We start from the raw sequence: 18886 nt of genomic DNA on the forward strand, positions 1-18886 counted from the left end.
TCAATAGCTAGATTATAACATAATAACAAAAGGGGTTCCCGCCAAAAATGGGTTAAGATAAACACGATAATGGATCAGGATAGTGTCTGGTGCTGAGGTCATGATGTGTGATGTTCACTGTCAGGTTACTGAAGATTAATAATTGCTTATAGTTACCAGTTGGTGGTCTCCAAGTATTTATAGTCACCGGGGAAAGTAGTACAGTAACATTTGCAATACTTTTTGTTTTGCAACGAAATGAATGCACACTGTCTCAATTTGTAGTTATTATCTCCAATCAGTCTGTCTAGTTCTGAGTAGACTGGAGCAGACAGTAATAATAAAAATGTTCAATTATTATTACGAAACCACAGTCGCAATTTGAATAAGGCAGATCTACAAGATCGGCTATTTTCAAAGGATCCTATTTTTGAAAACCTTCGGCATAATGAATACTTTTACTACTTTAAATACATTCCGATGCCAATACTTTTGTACTTTTTGAATACCGCACTTATAACAGAGTATTTCTACACTAATGGGTATTCCATACTTTTAGCTCAGTAAAACATGTGAGTACTTCTTCCATCCCTGGTATTGTGTTCAGTACTGCAGTGCGTTCAGGAGGTTACCTTCTCGTAGCGTGTCTCCATGCAGAGGAAGACCATGTAGGCTGTGGCGCAGGCCAGACAGCCTTCCATGTAGGACTGTCCTCCGATGCTCTCCGCCTCCATGTAGGAAGAGTTGAGAGTCTTCACTGTCTGCTCAAACAAGGCCCGCTCAATCTGCATAGCATAGCATGGATGCACGCACGCATGCACGCACGCACGCACGTACGCACATATGCACACGCACACGCACACACAGCAAAGAAAAACACCATATGGAAGGAGTCAGTGGAGAGATATTTAGCCAAAATGTACAAGCAGGCTGTTCAACTATAACGTCGCCTGCCAAACACATGCACGCAGGCACGCACACACACACACACACACACACACACACACACACACACACACACACATACACACACACACACACACACACACACACACACACACACAGAGAAAACCCCCCTACCAACTGCATTCTGTTCTACTAAAATACTCCTTTTTCCACCAACACGATTGAGGGACAGTTTGAGGCTATTTGCGGCTATCTTGAGAAGCATAAGAATCTCAGAGGCTTGAAATGGGGTCGTCGGGACCAAGGACAAGAATGTTGGCTGATGACAAAGAACCTTTCAAGCAAGGTTAAGAAACACCTGCTCACGTCTCCTATCACCTGTCTCTTTCTTTGTCTCTTTCTCTCAATCATTATCTCTCCCTCCCTCCCCCCCCCCCCCCCCTCTCTCTCTCTCCTGGGTCCTTGCTTCGGGAAGCTATAATGATGATGTGTTTCATGGATGAGTGTGCCCTGTGTATTTTGAAAGTCTACACATGCCCGTGCCACTTCATTAATGTCCACCTCGTCTGCCCACCATCGATGACAAGTGTGGAGAAAAACAACATCACTTCCTCAGATCCCTGAGCTAAATGATTGATAGTTAGGAGCCAAATGGACCGTTATGGGTCTGTAGCGCCGGGAGTGTGCAAATAGCCATTTGGCCTTGGAATTTAAAAGGCTTTGGAAGGAATCACTGATTTATGAGAAAGCGTTGTCAAAACGTCAAACATTGCCCTGACAAGTTAAAAGAGGTTCAAAACAACTTCAATAAAACATCCTCTGGATTGGATTGGAACACTAACACAACTGTATACTAGTCTACTCTGAAGAGTGTGCAAACAGAGCTGTGCGTGCGTGTTACCCTGCCGTCGAGGTCTGAGGGGAACTTGGTCTGGAAGCGGCAGATGGTTCCTTGACTGTAGTCTCTCTGTATGAACACCTTGGTGGCCAGCGACGCGCTGTGTCTCAGCTCGTCCAGGTTATGGAACTACGCACGCACACACGCACACACACACACACACACACACACACACACACACACACACACACGCACAGAGAGAGAGAGAGAGAACGCACACACATACGATCTGAATCCATGTCCAAATCAAACACACATAAGGGTCCATTTGAACCCCTGGTGGTCCTACTGAACCCAATGTTACAGCAGTGGTTCTCAAATGTTTTCATGTCAACGACCCCCAAATGTGTATATTTGTCTGCAGACATCTGAAACGGTCTTGTGCCAGGGACCCCAGAAGAGAAGAAGACAGAGCACTTTCAAGATGAGCTGGTATAGATCTGCTATGTTTGAACAGCCAACGTAAAATGGTTTAAAATGATTGTGATGCTGCGTTAGCTACTTTAGCTGGGGACGCCCTGGAACCTCCCCAAAGACCCACTTTGAGAACCAGCGTAATAATATAGTATACGGCTAGTGCGGAGAAACGCACACGGCCAACAGCAAGTAAGGCAGGTGCTAAGCCCAAGGTAAACAAACTGTAGACAGAAAGACAGAAGACTGCTCCTCACACACATGCTGCGGCTCCAGTGTTAGAAGTGATTTATTGCACTGAACGAGTGTCAGGAGTGATGTTTTGAGCTCACAGACTCTCTATCAGACTAAACCTTCGTCTGATGAAGAGCCTGTGAGCTTGAACCGTCACCCTGACACTCATTCAGTGCAATAAATCACTTCTAACACTGGAACCACACAACAGCAGCATGTGAGCGGTTTTGCTTTTGTTTCCGTCTATATAGTGCTATAGGATTCTCATGCATTTTGCTCTGTCTTATACAATATAGTGTAATACCACACATGCACACCTCACAGGGTGTTGCTGCAATTGCGATCAAAACTACATAAATACAGCTGGAAACAGATGTCGCTCTACAGACGAGAGGACACATGTCGATCAGACCTATTTAGACAATTTAGTTCTAATGGTTAAAAAAAACTCCCTAAATTTGAAACATGCCCACATCCCATACTTCCCCCCTCATAGCTAATCCCTTCATCTCCTCACCCCCTTACCCCCTCGTCGTAAACTGCTACAGGAGACCACTGATGCTGTACAAGTACATGACTGTAATGTAATAATACTGCGGCACGCTTTACTCTACTTTAATATGCTGCTGTACCGCGACTAATTCACTTAACAAACTCTGATTCTGCATAATGAGTCACACTCATTATGCCGGGCCTATCTTGACACATTCCGTGCTCATACACAAACTGTCACGATGTGAAGAGGGTTAGGACCCAAACGCAGGACAAAGGCAGAGAGGCAGAGCAGTCGAAATTGCAGGCGGTTTATTCACCAAATTCCATAAACGAGGAGGAAACAAGGAGTAACAAGAACACTGGGAGTCAAGAGTACTAGGAGCATAACACTAGTGATGTAGAAACAATGATCTGACGAAAAACAGGGCACAGGTGAACATAACTAATAATCAACACTGGGATAGGCTGGGGAACTAACAGGACAAGGTGGAAACACTAGGCTAATCATGGTGAGGCAACAAAAGCAACAGAGGAAACCAAGAGACAAAACGTACTACAAAATAAGAGTACACAAGTGCAAAGGAAACTCCAAGTGGAACTAAGAGAACAAGAACACACAATACTTCAAAAATCACATGAGCACAACAGAAAAGTAAAACACCAACTAAAACTAAGGACAAGGAACACTAGAAAACATAACACATGTCACGGGCCGTGACACAAACACACAAAGATGTGGATAGAAGTGGCGAGCGCCCCTCAAAAAAGAAGACAAAAAGTCCAAGCCATCGGAATCCAATCTGATATTATATCCCACCCAGGTTCATTCGCATGCCATTTCTTGTCATCAACACAGGTGCAAGTAGGCAGGATGGAGACCAGGCTACTATGTTACTCTGTCAACAGCAGCTGAACTTCTGTTAGTGCTCCCACTGCATTCCTCCTGCATCAGTAGCCCAATTGCCCTAATAGCCAACACTTTGAAAGGGTTCCCTTTATGTGCTGAGCTGTGTTTTGGGGTGTTTTTCTTTGACACCCAAACAGCCTTCGCCTTGAGAGGCACCAGTGGGCCAGTGTAAACCTGGTCCCCCGCAGATATAAATGACTTCCCCGGAGGGTGTCAGAGATACCGAGGGTGGAGGATAGAGGTTTGGATAGAGGGAAAGGAAGACAGAAAGAGAAGCATTTAGACGGAAAACACTGAGAGAAAGGGAATGAGATCATTGATTTAATCTAAAATGAAAAAAGAGAGCAAAGTGAATTCAACATGGAAATATCCTGAGCAGATATTTTCACTTGTGGGCCATTATGCTTAATTTATGCCACGTGATGAGTTGTACGAGCTTGTAAATCATCTATTTTTGGCGAGCGACACGTCCTACAATGAGGCACTAATCAGGCTTCATGAGCGCAGGCATTGGCCTATATTTACCATCCATTATTCCATTAGATACCGCAGACAACATCCAGCTACTGGATTATTATTAAGTAACCACGGCGATAAGGACAGTACGGTTTATGAGTAGCCTATGCAGACATCAAACAGAGCCAACTTGTCAATGTCAACTATATACTATCCAGTACAGAACATACAGTACATAAACACTGTAGGCTATCTCTCTCACAGACCACAAATAGCAGCCGAACTGCTATTTCCATCTGCAAACACGCCAAAGAATATCCCACATCCACTAGATCTTTCTGTCTAGCCTCAGCTTTTAATATCTCCTTCCTGCCATCACTGCCTATACCTCTACCTCCCTCGCTCTCTCTCTCCCGTGTCCACCCTCCCTCTCTCTTTTCATATCTTTAGGACGAGGAGCCTTTTCCCATCATGACAAACAACTCTGTCTCTCTATTAATAGAAGCAATTATCAGCGCAAGATTCATTTGGCCTCGCATCCACCTCATTATGATAACCACTTCATAAGTGTAACCCTGTGTGTGTGGGTGCGTGCGGTCATGACTCGTCGTGAGTGTTTGTATGCGTTTCGGTTTGTGCATATCGTGGCCATGCATGCGTGTGTTTCCAAGGGGGGGTGCATGTGGGTGTGTGCAAGAGTGGCGTGCGTGCGTGCATCCGTGGTCGTGCATGTGTATGTACAGGGGTTGTGCGTGCGTGTGAATTAAAGCCATGCTGGACAGAGCACAGCCTCGTCAGTCAGTTCTCTGCGCGTCTGGGGAAAGCCAAGCGCAGCACATTGCCTTTCATGGGAAGAGGGATGGAAGCATTACTCTGAATCACAATAGCCCTGCCTGGTGACTTGTGCAAGAATGGAAACGCTCATGGTTTCAAGGCCGTATGTCATACAGGGAATAATCTCATGGCTATATCTGAATGAATAGGACTGATAGCGTGCACTGTTCACCACTCTTGCTTACAGTATACATCTCACGCCAGGTCAGGCTGATGTGTGAGAGAGATTCTGTCTCGCTGCATACATACAAGGCCGCCTCACATTTCTCTTCATCTCATTGTGTGTCTCTTACAAACTGTGTTGCACTAAAACACATTAAAACACCAAGACAATTACCATAGGCTACATTCCTAACCCTAACCCTAACAGGCTTGGGGCCTAGTCTAAACACTAACACTAAACTTGACTGAATTCTCTCTTCTTCAGGATAACAGTCTGGACTCCAATAAGAGAATGGCTCATTAGCTCTTATGTATTATGGAAATAATCAACAATAAATTATTGTGTGTTTTTTCATACCAGTTAGATGCTCACAGCTTGTTCTCAGCAACCATAACAAAATGACCTGGAAGGAAGTGAAGTTTACAGAACCGGAAGCAGTTTCTGAATATATAGAGTGTACAAGTGTAGGGCGCCCACCAGTGGGAACAACATGCAATGACACCTTTAAATCATATAGCAGTTTTACTTTCTCTATTAACAACCTAAACATGTACCATGGTTGAAATAAACAAAAAACAAAGTTGTCTTTTAAGCATTAATTAAGGGTACCTAATGAGCAAGAGTTACCAGGTCACTTAACACTATTGTCACACTGCACCTGACAAATAACCCAAAGTATGAAAAAATCACACTTGTGTGAAGTGAGGGGTGCTCTTATGATAAGAGTAGTATCATCATATATCATCATAGATCATCACATTACGTGGTACAAACACTGTGCATAGGATTGGCTAGCGTCCCTAAAAAATGAGTAAAAACTAAACTAAAACTAGAACTGCACTCTGTCGAGTGCCTACTTGCGTGTTGCACACTAGTAGGCCATAAATGGCCTGCTAAAATGGCCTACTAGTGCGCAAGCAGAGCGCGCAAGTACTGTCGACCTCTACGAACTTTCAAATATGACCCTGTAAAACATACTGTACATTAAATACTAAAGTCGGGTTATAACTGGCTGCCAATGGTGACGTAATTACGATATGTTTCAATATGGGTTGAGTAACAGGTAACATATGCATGTATGTAAGTTGTATATATGTATATGTAAGTTGAAATATTGTGGTCACTTGGGTTGTTTTATGCGTATGCCGTGGTATATACTGTATAGTGTATACTGATTTTGAGTGTGACGTAATGAAGATATGTATCAATGACGGGATATAAATGGCTTTCAATGGGGACGTAATAAAGGTAGGTTTCAGATTACATACATGTACAGTATACATAGAGCCATTACCTTTAATCCACCCAACACTGAAACATATCTTTATTACGTCACCATGGAGAGCCAGTTATACCCTGGCATTGATACATAGCGCCGGATAAACCACCTTGTGTGCTCAGTAAATATGCGTTAACTTGTCACACAAGTAAAAAGTAGCAAACCCACTCTAAAAATAAATTAAAACTAAATTAATTAGAAAATAATCAGGACTGGGACAAAATTCGAACCCCTTCGAGTTTGGAATCTCTTTTCATGGACATACAAAAGCATGGTTCATTCACCAAAGTAATTTCTATCTTATATCAAACTCTGCTAGAAATGGTTCCCAATAATTCTCTTTATATAAAAGCCAAGTGGGAGGCAGAAATACAACAAGAGATTTCACAAGAAGAATGGCTAGACGCCTGCACTGAAGTGCATAAAGTAACAAACTCTAACTCTTGGGAGAGAATATCAATGGAAAATTGTAAGCTGATTTTTTAAGACTCCATTATTGACTGGTAGAGCAGGCACTACTCCTACAACTGAGTGCTGGCGGGAATGTGGTGAACAGATCGCTAACCATACGCATATTTTTTGGACGTGTCCTAAGTTACAGCAATTATCCTGTCGCTAAGTCCCACCCAAGCCCGTTCTTGGCCAATACCACGTTAGAAACGGTTGCTAGGTTAGGATCCTGGTCAAGCTTTCAATGCTGGTCAAAATGGTTTTGCAGTGTCAATAAATATATTTGCTGTACAGCATGTGTGGGTTTGTTTTCTTACCTTATGAGCAAACTAGTCTATTCCATGAATTATTTCGCTCCGTTGTGCAGTTTAATAGTATCTATAAAAATAGGCTCTCATTGACTTCCATTGTAACGGGAAACAGCTCTCAAAATCAGTCAGTTAGCACATAAGCGAACACAACAAAAGCTGATTCTGACAGTTTATGACATCAAGAAAACTCATGCCGTTTTATTTTCGTCTTTTGATAGATTTATAAAGTAACTATATTGGTTGGAGATATACAGCGGTTCTGGTGTTCCTCGATCGTTTGTAAACAAGTCGCCATGCTGTTTGAGATGCACCCAGCTGCAGTCCCAGACATTTCTCCTAAAGCTTCTCCCTCAAACACGTCCAAAATTGTGTATGGTGTTTGCGACAAGTGGACGAGATCAGATACATTATTTTGTTTACATCCAACGGTCTGGAAACTCTGGATGGTAAGTCTGGAACCGAGGCTATTGTAACCCACATGTGAAATTAGGGTGTACTATATTAAATAAATAAGTCATTGAAATGCACAAGTAATTCATGACAGCAACATTGATAAATAAGGGTTAAAATGGTAAATGTTTCACAATGTTTAGAGTCAGCTGTAAAACTGTACATGTACAAAAAACAACAACATCCCTTTAAGGGACAGGCAGGTGAAGTGACTTCCCCTTTAATGACACAGTGCGTGGGGGCTGCTCTTAGTGCTCTACTGAAGCTGCGGTGTGGAGAGAGAGAAGCAGACAGACAACGTCAGAACAGAAAGCTGCTAAACCGAATAAAAAAGAAGAAACCTGTGATAAAAAAACTTGTGTTAAGTGTTGGTCAGACTTGGGAGCACAACCTGCTCGGTTTGTTTTGAGTTTGTGCAGACCGAGTGTTTTGGTGAGTTTAAAAACAATGCATTGATTCATTGCACTAAACTTTGTGATTTAACTTTTACATGGAAACGTTTTGTATTATTTCATGAGTAAGAGTATATTGTGTATGCTTTTGATGATAAAATGTTGGTTTGTTCATGGTAAAACATGAGTACACTTAAAACAGCTCAGCTGGGCAGCCAGCTGCTGGCAGTAATAATCAACATCAATTTGGGTCTAGTTGTGCATACTGCAGCTAGTGCTAATTGACCCACAGTACTGTGTAATTTAGTGATTTGTTTTCTTTTAGGGGATTCACACTGAGACGGACTGAATCCGTTTCATTGGAACCGTTTTCGAATACGGTTGCCTGGTCCCCGATGGCCATGATTCACATTGCCCGAGATTCAACAGCGCACCCGGGTACACTTGCATAACACACTTTAATCCTCCTGATGACGGTGTGCTTGATGGCTGGCGCGCACGGACACTGACCATCAACTGTGCGACATTGTCTCAAATAAATCCAGACACACTGAATTGCATTGCCTCTTTGGCTTTTTGCCGTTATACTACTTGTCAGCCTCCCTGCTATTCACTGTGTCAGTCAGTTCTGTGCTCCAGTGTATTAGTTTGCTATGGATTCTACTTTAGCATTATTATTATTTTGTTTTACTTTGGAAACTGTGCCAAGCAAAGCCCAAGAGCCACGTGTAGTCCGCAGAATAAGATCAGCGCGGTGCTGCGCGTATAAGCAGATTCAAAGGAGAAGGGTGGCGTTGAGAAATGCGCTGGTGTTACGCATCGTGCAGAGGCTGTGTTTTTTTTTTTTTTACGCTTGGCTCGTCGACTGCATGCATTCACATTGGAACGATCCGTATCTGAATACACTTCAACGGTCCAGAGACCCTCCCCCCATGCGGTCCCGGGGACGGTTGGGCGATCCGCTCCCGGGAACGGTACGCATCATTCACACTACCACAACATCTGCCAAGTGGTCCCGAGTGCGCACCCGGGACCATAGTGTGAATCCCCTATTTATGACCTGTTGTACAGGTCAGGTTTTATGTCCCTGTTGGAACAACACAGTGATATGTTGGAGATCTGGATGGCGAGCTAGGAGCCCACACAGAACCTGATACAAGGAACCATTCTACATGCAAGTGTCCACTTTGGTCAGACTACTTGGTCCACTCACTGCCAGAGCGGTAGGAGTGTTGGAGCTTGAATTGAATTATTTTATAATTTTTGGATTGAACAGTGCCAATTGCATTGAAGACACAAAGTGAACTGAAAAAAGACTGAGTTACAGCGTCACACGTTTTATTTATTTTTGGATGTTTTGGACTGAACAACTGAACTGAAAAAGGACTGAGTTACAGTGTCTCGTACACTTCATTTTGAACAGAACAATTAATTTGAACTATAACCTGATCTAAGTATAGCAAATTGTTGTATTATTTTATTTCATGATTCAAGTTGTGATTTAAGGTTTTTCATTCAATTTTGATTTTTTTGGAAATGTATACCTACCTCTACCTGTAAAGTCTGGTTTTACCTGTGGAGAATAGGGAAAGAGTTAACTCAAGATAGTAGGAAACAAATAGAGATTAAATAGGATTCCAAACTAGTTCCTAAAATTAGTTAATACCTATAGAATTTAGCTACTTCTAAATTAGGATTAAAGGAAATGAGAAGGGAAAGTGGAAACTTACCTTAGGATACCTGTAGGATTTTGTTTTTGTTTTATTGGGTCAAAGGTCAATGTTGTGTGTTGTATGTATTGTATGTCTTTGTCTTGAGTAAAAAGTTTGCCGGCTTTACATTTAAAGTAAGTGGTCTCTGGTCTGATATTTTATTGTTCCCCACTCGTTAGAACCTAGAACTAGTCCAGTGGTTAACCTCGGTGATACAGGTGCTACACTATACTTCAGGAGTGTGTGTACAGATTTGGACCAATCAGGGTTGCCAAGTCTGCTTATTTCCCGCTACTTTTGGCTTAAGGCTAATAATTAGTACTGTAATACATTACCAAAACATGAAATATCATAGACATAGGCCTACATAGTATTTATAATGATAAATGCATACAATATTTTTATTAGGATTATATATGGTCATATTATTGTGTTTGTTTTGGCTTGTTTTTCTTGATTTGGCTTTAAGAGTTGGCTTGTTTTTGGAGGTGGGTTGGCTTATATCTCTCACACAATGTGGCAACACCGAAATCAAAACAAAAACATGTTTTTTATTTTTTATTCAAAATTTAACCGCATGAGTTTTCCTGTCAAACGGTCATAATCAGCTTAGTGTTCTAAAAGAGTGAGTTTGAGAGTTGTTTCCCCGTTACAATGGAAGTAGATGAGAGCCTATTTTTATTTCTAATATGTAGGCTACTATTAAACTGCACAACGGAACGAAATAATTCATGGAATGGACTAGTTTGCTCATAAGCAAACCCACACATGCTGTACAGCAAATATATTTATTGACACTGCAAAACCATTTTGACCAGCATTGAAAGCTTGACCAGGATCCTAACCTAGCAACCGTTTCTAACGTGGTATTGGCCAAGAACGGGCTTGGGTGGGACTTAGCGACAGGCTAATTCTGGAATAATGTTTTTAATGACATTAACAGAGTGTTTGACACTCAGATACCACAAGATTTCAAGACCGATTGGGTTTGAAGGTAGGATATTGTTAACAGCGGCCAAAAAGTCTATCACAATAAATTGGCTATAGGAAAACACCCTCCAACCCACGAACAATGGCTGAATAAAGTAAAATAAATTAGAGACATGGAAGAAATTACTTATTTGGTGAGGCTACAAAGCAATTTATTAGGAAATGGACGCCCTTTGCACGCATCGAGATTTAACATTACAAAGATGTATTTCTACAAAGATCATGAATGTTTAATGTGATATGAATGTACAATATGTAGGTAGATTGTGACAGTATTGATAAAAATATGTATGGTACGTTCTGTAACTCGCATATACTATTTATCATACTATTTGATTGATGGACCCCCCCCCCCCCTTTCCTTTTCTTTATTTTTTATTTCTTTCTCTCTCATGTATGTTTACATTTCTTCACTTTATTATTATTGTTAGTATTATTTATAATTTATTATTTTTCAAATGTGTTACTTTACTGTTGCTGCTGTCTCATTTCTGTACTGAGAATTGAATGATGCTATATGATGCTTCATGTATAAAATGTATTGTCTACCCCGGCAATGACAACAAAAAAACAATAAGTTGTTAAAAAAAGAAAATAATCAGAATCATGTGAAGTGAGGGGCGCTCTTATCATCATTCATCACATTCCGTGCTCAGCCAATCACACAAAGCTGTGCATTCCGGGTCCACACACACACACACACTAGGGAGAGAGGGAGAGAGAGAGAGAGAACGCACACGTTCTGAATCCGTGTCCAAAGCAAACACACATAAGGGTCCATTTCAACCCCTGGTGGTCCTCCTGAACCCAATGTTACAGCAGTGGTTCTCAAATGTTTTCATGTCAACGACCCCCAAATGTGTATATTTGTCTGCAGACATCTGAAACGGTCTTGTGCCAGGGTCCCCCAGAAGAGAAGAACACACTTTCAAGATCTTTCAGAAATGTTCAAAAATAGCAGATGTACTAGCTCTCAGAGCGGCACGAAGTGACGCACCGTGAGCTTGTAGATCTGCTCAGGCCCGTCTATAGAGTTTGAATGGACAGGTATAAGTCAAAAGGGAGACATCGAAGAGGAAGGATGGATGGGGAAGGATCAACATATGGAACTGACCGTAAAAGGTCAACCATGCAAACGGGCAGGCCGACATGACGCTGGAAGAGCTCCACAACCTCCTGCAGTCCGGTGACACCTGTAAGCGCTTGTTCCACTTCGGCTCCCATGCACCTGCGCGGCACAGCCTCTTTGAAACGTGCACGACGCTCTGAGCTGCTGGACATGATGGACGCCAAGGGCCTCCCGCATTTCTTTCTCACTTGGAGTTCAGCTGACGTGCTGTGGAACCTGCTCCAGCAGATGCTGCAGCAGGCGGAGGGGAACGCGCTGGGCATGACGTGAGAAAGAAATGCGGGGGGCCCTCTGAAACACTACTGAACCACTACTGCTGAACAGCTGACCTTGAACTGTATTGCACTTCACTTCACTTGCACTTTTCTTTTCCTGTTTTTTGTCTTTTCTTGCACTATAGATGTTTGTTTATGTCCTGTGTATGTAAGACTGAGAGTGCTCTGAGCTAAATAATTTTCATTGTATGTATACTCTGTATCTATACAAATGACAAATAAACCTGAACCTGAACCTACTGAACCACTACTGCTATACGGTATCTTATTGCGACAGCAGGTCGCAACAGGCTCTGGGTCGCATTTACTATGACACCAGGGATCTTCATGCCTGATGACCTGGGCACCATATATGGGGGCTTTCTGACGAGAAATGTACCATTTCATAGTAAATGTGACCTGCAGTCGCAACAACCAGCAACTACCAATAATTTATTTGCAAGCGACTTTAACAAGCCAAAGGTCGCTTATAATAAGCAGACATGGCAACACTGGCTGAAGGATGTGAAGCACACACACACAAGGAGCCCCAGTACATTCCCACCGAAAACAGGTGAATAGTCCTAGAGCTACACAAGTCCACACAGTATTTTCTAGATAATAGATAAGATTTTAAAGACATTTTTCACATTCTATTTTCTTAATAATGTTATATTATAAAACTTGAAATATCCTCGCGGCCTGGGGACCCAGCCCACAATCACTGGAATAGGTTTTCACGTGAACCAAATTATGAGCGCTTCCACCAAGCGTCCACCGCGGCCTCTGACTGCATGCGCATCTCAGACAATCTCAGCGATTGGGTGCATGTTGCTGTTTCCTTGGGAATGGCTTGCACGCTGCATGGACGATGTCTGGATATTTCCTTAGTGCATCCAACAACTTGAGTAAACACACACACACACACACACAGCTTTTTGCTGTCTTGCTTTCATCTCTCTCTCGCCTTACTCCTTTAGCATTTAACTTTCCTCTAGTGGAGTGAAGAATTCCTCTTGCAACTGTGATGATGAGGTAGCCCGAGGCTGACACACACATACTGTATATACCGTACTGTGGTGTACACACCGCTGAAGTTCAAAGCTCTCTGCACCAGAAACACTTTGGCGCACAGGAGAACTACAACTTGTTCCCACAGGGCACCGGTAGGTTTACCATGTGAGCCAACACAGCAAAAACATCCTGACCTCGAAAGCTGCAATCCTGGAAATTATTTTGATGAATAAAACATTATGTGAATGTTAACACAATATAACTAGTATGTCTGCAGTAGGGGTGGGACGATATTGGTAGGCCTACCTCACGATTTGATATCTGTGGCGATATTAGGCCCTCGATAATGATAACATCACGACATCCAATGTATTGCAAGAGATTTCATCAATGCTACAGTATATGAGACGTAGCCTGCAGAGTTAGTTCATGCAGACATACTCGAGGGGGTTCATGCCATGCTCAAATGCGCATACGACCTGTATACTCAAGGGGTTAACATGCTGCATTACTATGTGGGTGTATAAGCGTGTGCAAGTCCCACACGTCATTTCCTGATGTGGCAGTCAGCTGACCAATTGGGCGGGCTACTTAAGCTCAGTCTGCATGCTCTTCCTGCCTTCCTCTGCACATGGTTCCTGGTTGTTATGTGATGTTTGCTCCCACCACCACCCCAGCACCACCGGTGGGCTCTGTTATTTACGCTCCCCATGGGGGTTTTATTGTATATCTATCTCCCTGCTCTTAATGTTTTACGATGATGTTTAATCGCGCCGAGCAGGGAGGAAATGCAGCAGAGCCGAACGCCAAGTCTAATATCATTATGCACACTTGTATTCTCATTCTATAATAAATATTGGTTAAATCTATTCGTGAGTTGTCTGACTGAAATCACGATATATGTAACTGGAAATTAAAAAATAACCAAAATGCAATCTTCCAAAAAAGAAATTGTGTCACAAACTGGCCAATAGGTACATGAATCTTGCCTCCAACAGTAAAACACTGACTGCAACTTTGCAACTTGTCCACAACTTGTCTGTCCACAACAATGGGTAGCCTATACTACTAGTACTAATCAATATCACCATATTCGATATATCGCGGGAGGAAGTATCGCAATATATCGTGATATGGATAAATTGTCACACCCCTATAGTCTGCAGTGATTGGAGGTGGTCTTCGTACCCTTCCATTGAGATCTTTAGACCCTGGTGTCGGGTAAGGACATCTACTGGTTGACAAGTAGTCCTGTCTGAAGCTCTACCCCAGCCAAGCAGGGTAAATGTGGTTTCTGTCATGTGGGAGACCTGGGTTCAAATCCTGGGTATCAAATCAAACTATAATTCACCGAATGTCTGAGTGTGTGTGACTGTGAGTGTGTGTGTGTCCGACCGCATTTTATCTCCTCATTATCTCCTCATTGCCTGCACCAATCGCTCCCACTTTTCACACAGGCATTGACCATATGAATATGGAGGGCGTGACGGAGCCCTTTTTTCGATTTGACACATTAATGATTATTAATTAATTTATTAGTGAATTAACCTCGCACCCTCACACACCTCCGCCCCTTAGCGACACCTGCATCACAGGCCACCGTTCTCACCGTTACCCCACTGGCATGCTTCCTCTAGCTACCGCCGCAACACAACAAAGAGTGCCCTATACAATTTGGCGCCGCGTGTGTGTGTGTGTGTTGATCTGCTCCACACACACCACCTCAGGCCCCTCCCCATCTGGCTACTGTCCTTTGCATGGACAGGCGAATGAGGGTTGAGGCGAACACTCCACCTTAGTAACAGTAGCCTACGCATCGATTCGACACAATTACTACATACATCAAACAACATGCCACGAACAAAACGACCATCACTTTCACTTTCTGGAAGCTGCAATGCAAAGCGTCAGTGTCTCACTCGCGCTCCTGCCCGTACCAACAACAACCAGTCCACCACTAACGCAACAGGTAAGCATTCCGTCTCATGTTGCTTCTTTGCTTGCATGCCTGTGTATCGAACAAGTTACCTCACAATTTACTTCACGCACGCACTACCCGTGTACATTAACTGCAAAGCGTATTCCACTCAGGACCGCAGGCATGACAAAATCCCCACCCCCCGTGTGTGTGTGTGCGATAAAATCCACGTAAGAATCTTTGTACTATTAACAATAACACAGTCTGACGGGCGCCACCATCTTGCTCAGAGAGAGCGCTGAGTAGTGAGCGGAGCGCTGCGAGCGCAGCCTGTAGACCAGAGCCGTTTAGAGAGAGAGAGTGACGACAACAACCCGTGTACATTAACTGCAAAGCGTATTCCACTCAGGACCGCAGGCATGACAAAATCTCCACCCCGTGTGTGTGTGTGTGCGATAAAATCCACGTAAGAATCTTTGTACTATTTGTAACAACATAGTCTGACGGGCGCCACCATCTTGCTCAGAGAGAGCGCTGAGTAGTGAGCGGAGCGCTGCGCTGCGAGCGCAGCCTGTAGACCAGAGCCGTTTAGAGAGAGAGAGTGACGACAACATACCGTTCAGTGACCCATGAAGCTCCGTGAATAAACAGTGAACGGGGTTGTCGCAACTCTCTCCTCTACACGGCGCTGCAGCCTCCGACAGAAAGACGGGAACATTGTTGAGCATAAACGGAGTATACCCGATTTAATGGGAAACACATTGTGTAACAAACGCCGACACTGTTGTATGTTGTGTGTTGTGGACCGGTGCCATCACAGATTAACATGCCGCCCCCCCACCCCCCCCCCCGAAAAAGAAGTGCCAAAGCCAACTGCAGGGCAACAGAAAATACTAGCAACCCTATTTTCTAAATCTAACATCATCATCTGCTAATGATGATGATGTGTGCTGCTGTTCACAGCCTACCTCCTTTATTAACAGTTAAAACTGGCAGAATTATTATAGATTTCATATAGCCAAAATAATATGTAGTATGAATGTTTATTTATTTATTTTATTTTAATTTATTTTGCTACCTTTAGTTATAATAATAATTTCTTCTTCGTTTTCTACATGAATATAACCACAGTATAACCATATAAAATGAAATTGGAGTTAAATGCTGCAATTTATAAAAATGGCAAAATATGTTAAACGTCGCTGAAGTGGGACTCACCTTTGTCCCTGTGTGTGTGTGTGTGTGTGTGTGTGTCGTAAAATGCATAGTGTCACTTATCTGCTAAGCAGGAAGGTCAAAACCCCCAGGTGGTCTATTTTAAGACCCTAAAGATAATATCAGATCAAATATCACTCAAAAGAATTTGGAATCACTGTCTTCTCAGCCATAGATTGACTTCCTGCCTGTGGAGGGTGGAACAATTGATATGCAAATAGACTTCAGTTCAAGGCATAGCAAGGCACCACTGTTACGTTCTTAGCTTACACATGTGATGATGACTACTTCTATCTATGTGATGTATTGCCAATGTGTGTGACTGCATGTGCAACTATCAGCAAATTGAAATGTAAGGGAAGATCGAGATAGTGTGTGTGTGTGTGTGTGTGTGTGTGTGTGTGTGTGTGTGTGTACCAGTGTCACACCTCCCCCACTCCCCTGCTGTATGTGTGTGTGTGTGTGTGTGTGTGTGTGTGACTGCATGTGCAACTATCAGCACATTGAAATGTAACGGAAGATCGAGATAGTGTGTGTGTGTGTGTGTGTGTGTGTGTGTGTGTGTACCAGTGTCACACCTCCCCCACTCCCCTGCTGTGTGTGTGTGTGTGTGTTTGTGTGTGTGTTTGTGTGTGTCATTGCCCACACATTGCCCAGAAACTACTCTCCTTCTCCCAGTCAAATTGTATATACCGTACTACATGTATCACATTACCTTCCTTCCACAGATGACATGTTCTCATTACTTCTCATAACACAATATTTACATTTCATCCCTACCTTCTCAGGTCAGCACCATGCGGACAGTCACCACACAACGACACACTTCCCCTCATTGGAAAGGCCTCTGGCCACAGGTAACTACTCCTCTTATCCCCTGTACTGCATTTTTGCTACTAAACTCATTCACAACATAACCATAAAATATGTCATCATGCACACAACTCTCTCCATCACTATTAATAACTCATGAATGCTACACATTTCAGAACCTGCTGACTTCAAAGGCGACCCTAACCCATCCACCACCAGTGCTACTGCTCCTCCCCGTGCCCCAAATACACAAACTAGACCAAAGCGGAAAACCAAGTTCAGCACAAAAAAGAAAAAGAAAAAAATGAACCCCACAACAACCCCAAACACTGTTTCACTTGACACGCAAAGGCGTGCTAGGACAAACGCACAACAACAAGCTCGCACAGCAGAAACACCTGCCGAACGTCACCGCCGTCTACATGCTGAAGCTACTTCAAGAGCTACTGCTCGCGCAGCTGAAACACCTGACCAACATGAGCGCCGTCGACGTGCTGCTACTACTGCACAAGCTACTGCCCGCGCAGCTGAAACACCTGCCCAACATGAGCGCCGTCGACGTGCTGCTACTACTGCACAAGCTACTGCCCGCGCAGCTGAAACACCTGACCAACATGAGCGCCGTCTACGTGCTGCTAATACTGCACAAGCTACTGCCCGCGCAGCTGAAACACCTGCCCAACATGAGCGCCGTCGACGTGCTGCTACTACTGCACAAGCTACTGCCTGCGCAGCTGAAACACCTGCCCAACATGAGCGCCGTCGACGTGCTGCTACTACTGCACAAGCTACTGCCCGCGCAGCTGAAACACCTGGCCAACATGAGCGCCGTCAACGTGCTGCTACTACTGCACAAGCTACTGCCCGCGCAGCTGAAACACCTGCCCAACATGAGCGCCGTCGACGTGCTGCTACTACTGCACAAGCTACTGCCCGCGCAGCTGAAACACCTGCCCAACATGACCACCGGCAGCGTGTTGACACTACTGCACACGCTACTGCACGCGCAGCACTGTACTCTCAGAGGTTGGCTCAAACAACGCAACAAGGACGTCGCACAGCATGTCCTGATGACATGCAATACTTTGATGAGACTCTGTATGATGCCACACACACACTCGGCACAGTCAGCCTTTTCGAATGCTCCAAGTGCTCAGCATGTGGCGCATATTGTTGGAAAGAGGAGAGACCAGGATTCTGCTGTTCCAATGGTCGTGTCGATCTCCGTTACGACCCTGACAGCCCCAAACCAGGTTCAATCCCTCCCAAACCTCCACAGACCATCAGAGAATTATTTCTAAACCCACAGTTTGTGCGAGATGCCAGAAGGTACAACAACGCTCTGGCTATGGCCTCCATTGGAATGACACAACCCCAACCAGAACCTGGCTTCAACCCAACCCTGCGTATTCAAGGCAAGATGTATCATACAATTGGCCCTCTACTTCCTGAATCCGATTCTGCTATACCCTGTTTTGCACAAATCTATGTGCATGATCCACAACATGAACTACGCAACCGCAGAGCACACCATTCGAACCAAAACCTCGACGAACACCTACTGGAACAAGCACAGGCAGCTTTGCACAACTGTAACCCTCTCATACAACAGTTTAAAACAGCTGCAGAACTTGCTGCTAAAGATCCTGCTACAGAGATGTACATCAACCTCA

At 43.8% G+C, this 18886-nt stretch overlaps 2 protein-coding genes across 2 annotated transcripts in view; one reads left to right on the plus strand and one right to left on the minus strand.

Moving 5' to 3' along the window:
• The window catches only part of loxl4 (lysyl oxidase-like 4), a 336094-nt gene that overhangs the window by 224759 nt on the left and 92449 nt on the right, over window positions 1-18886 (plus strand). The gene's annotated exons all lie outside the window — the stretch shown is intronic.
• Window positions 1-18886, minus strand: part of LOC310865366 (golgin subfamily A member 7B-like) — a 42420-nt gene that overhangs the window by 15176 nt on the left and 8358 nt on the right. Inside the window, exons 2-3 of the mRNA XM_083774455.1 lie at window positions 1787-1912; window positions 612-764 (exon numbers count right to left, since the gene is read on the minus strand). Coding sequence (XP_083630581.1) covers window positions 612-764; window positions 1787-1912 — 279 coding nt within the window. The remainder of the gene's footprint in view (window positions 1-611; window positions 765-1786; window positions 1913-18886) is intronic.

The sequence above is a fragment of the Protomyctophum parallelum genome (genome assembly GCF_964188405.1).
Source record: "Protomyctophum parallelum genome assembly, chromosome: 10".
NCBI lineage: Eukaryota > Metazoa > Chordata > Actinopteri > Myctophiformes > Myctophidae > Protomyctophum > Protomyctophum parallelum.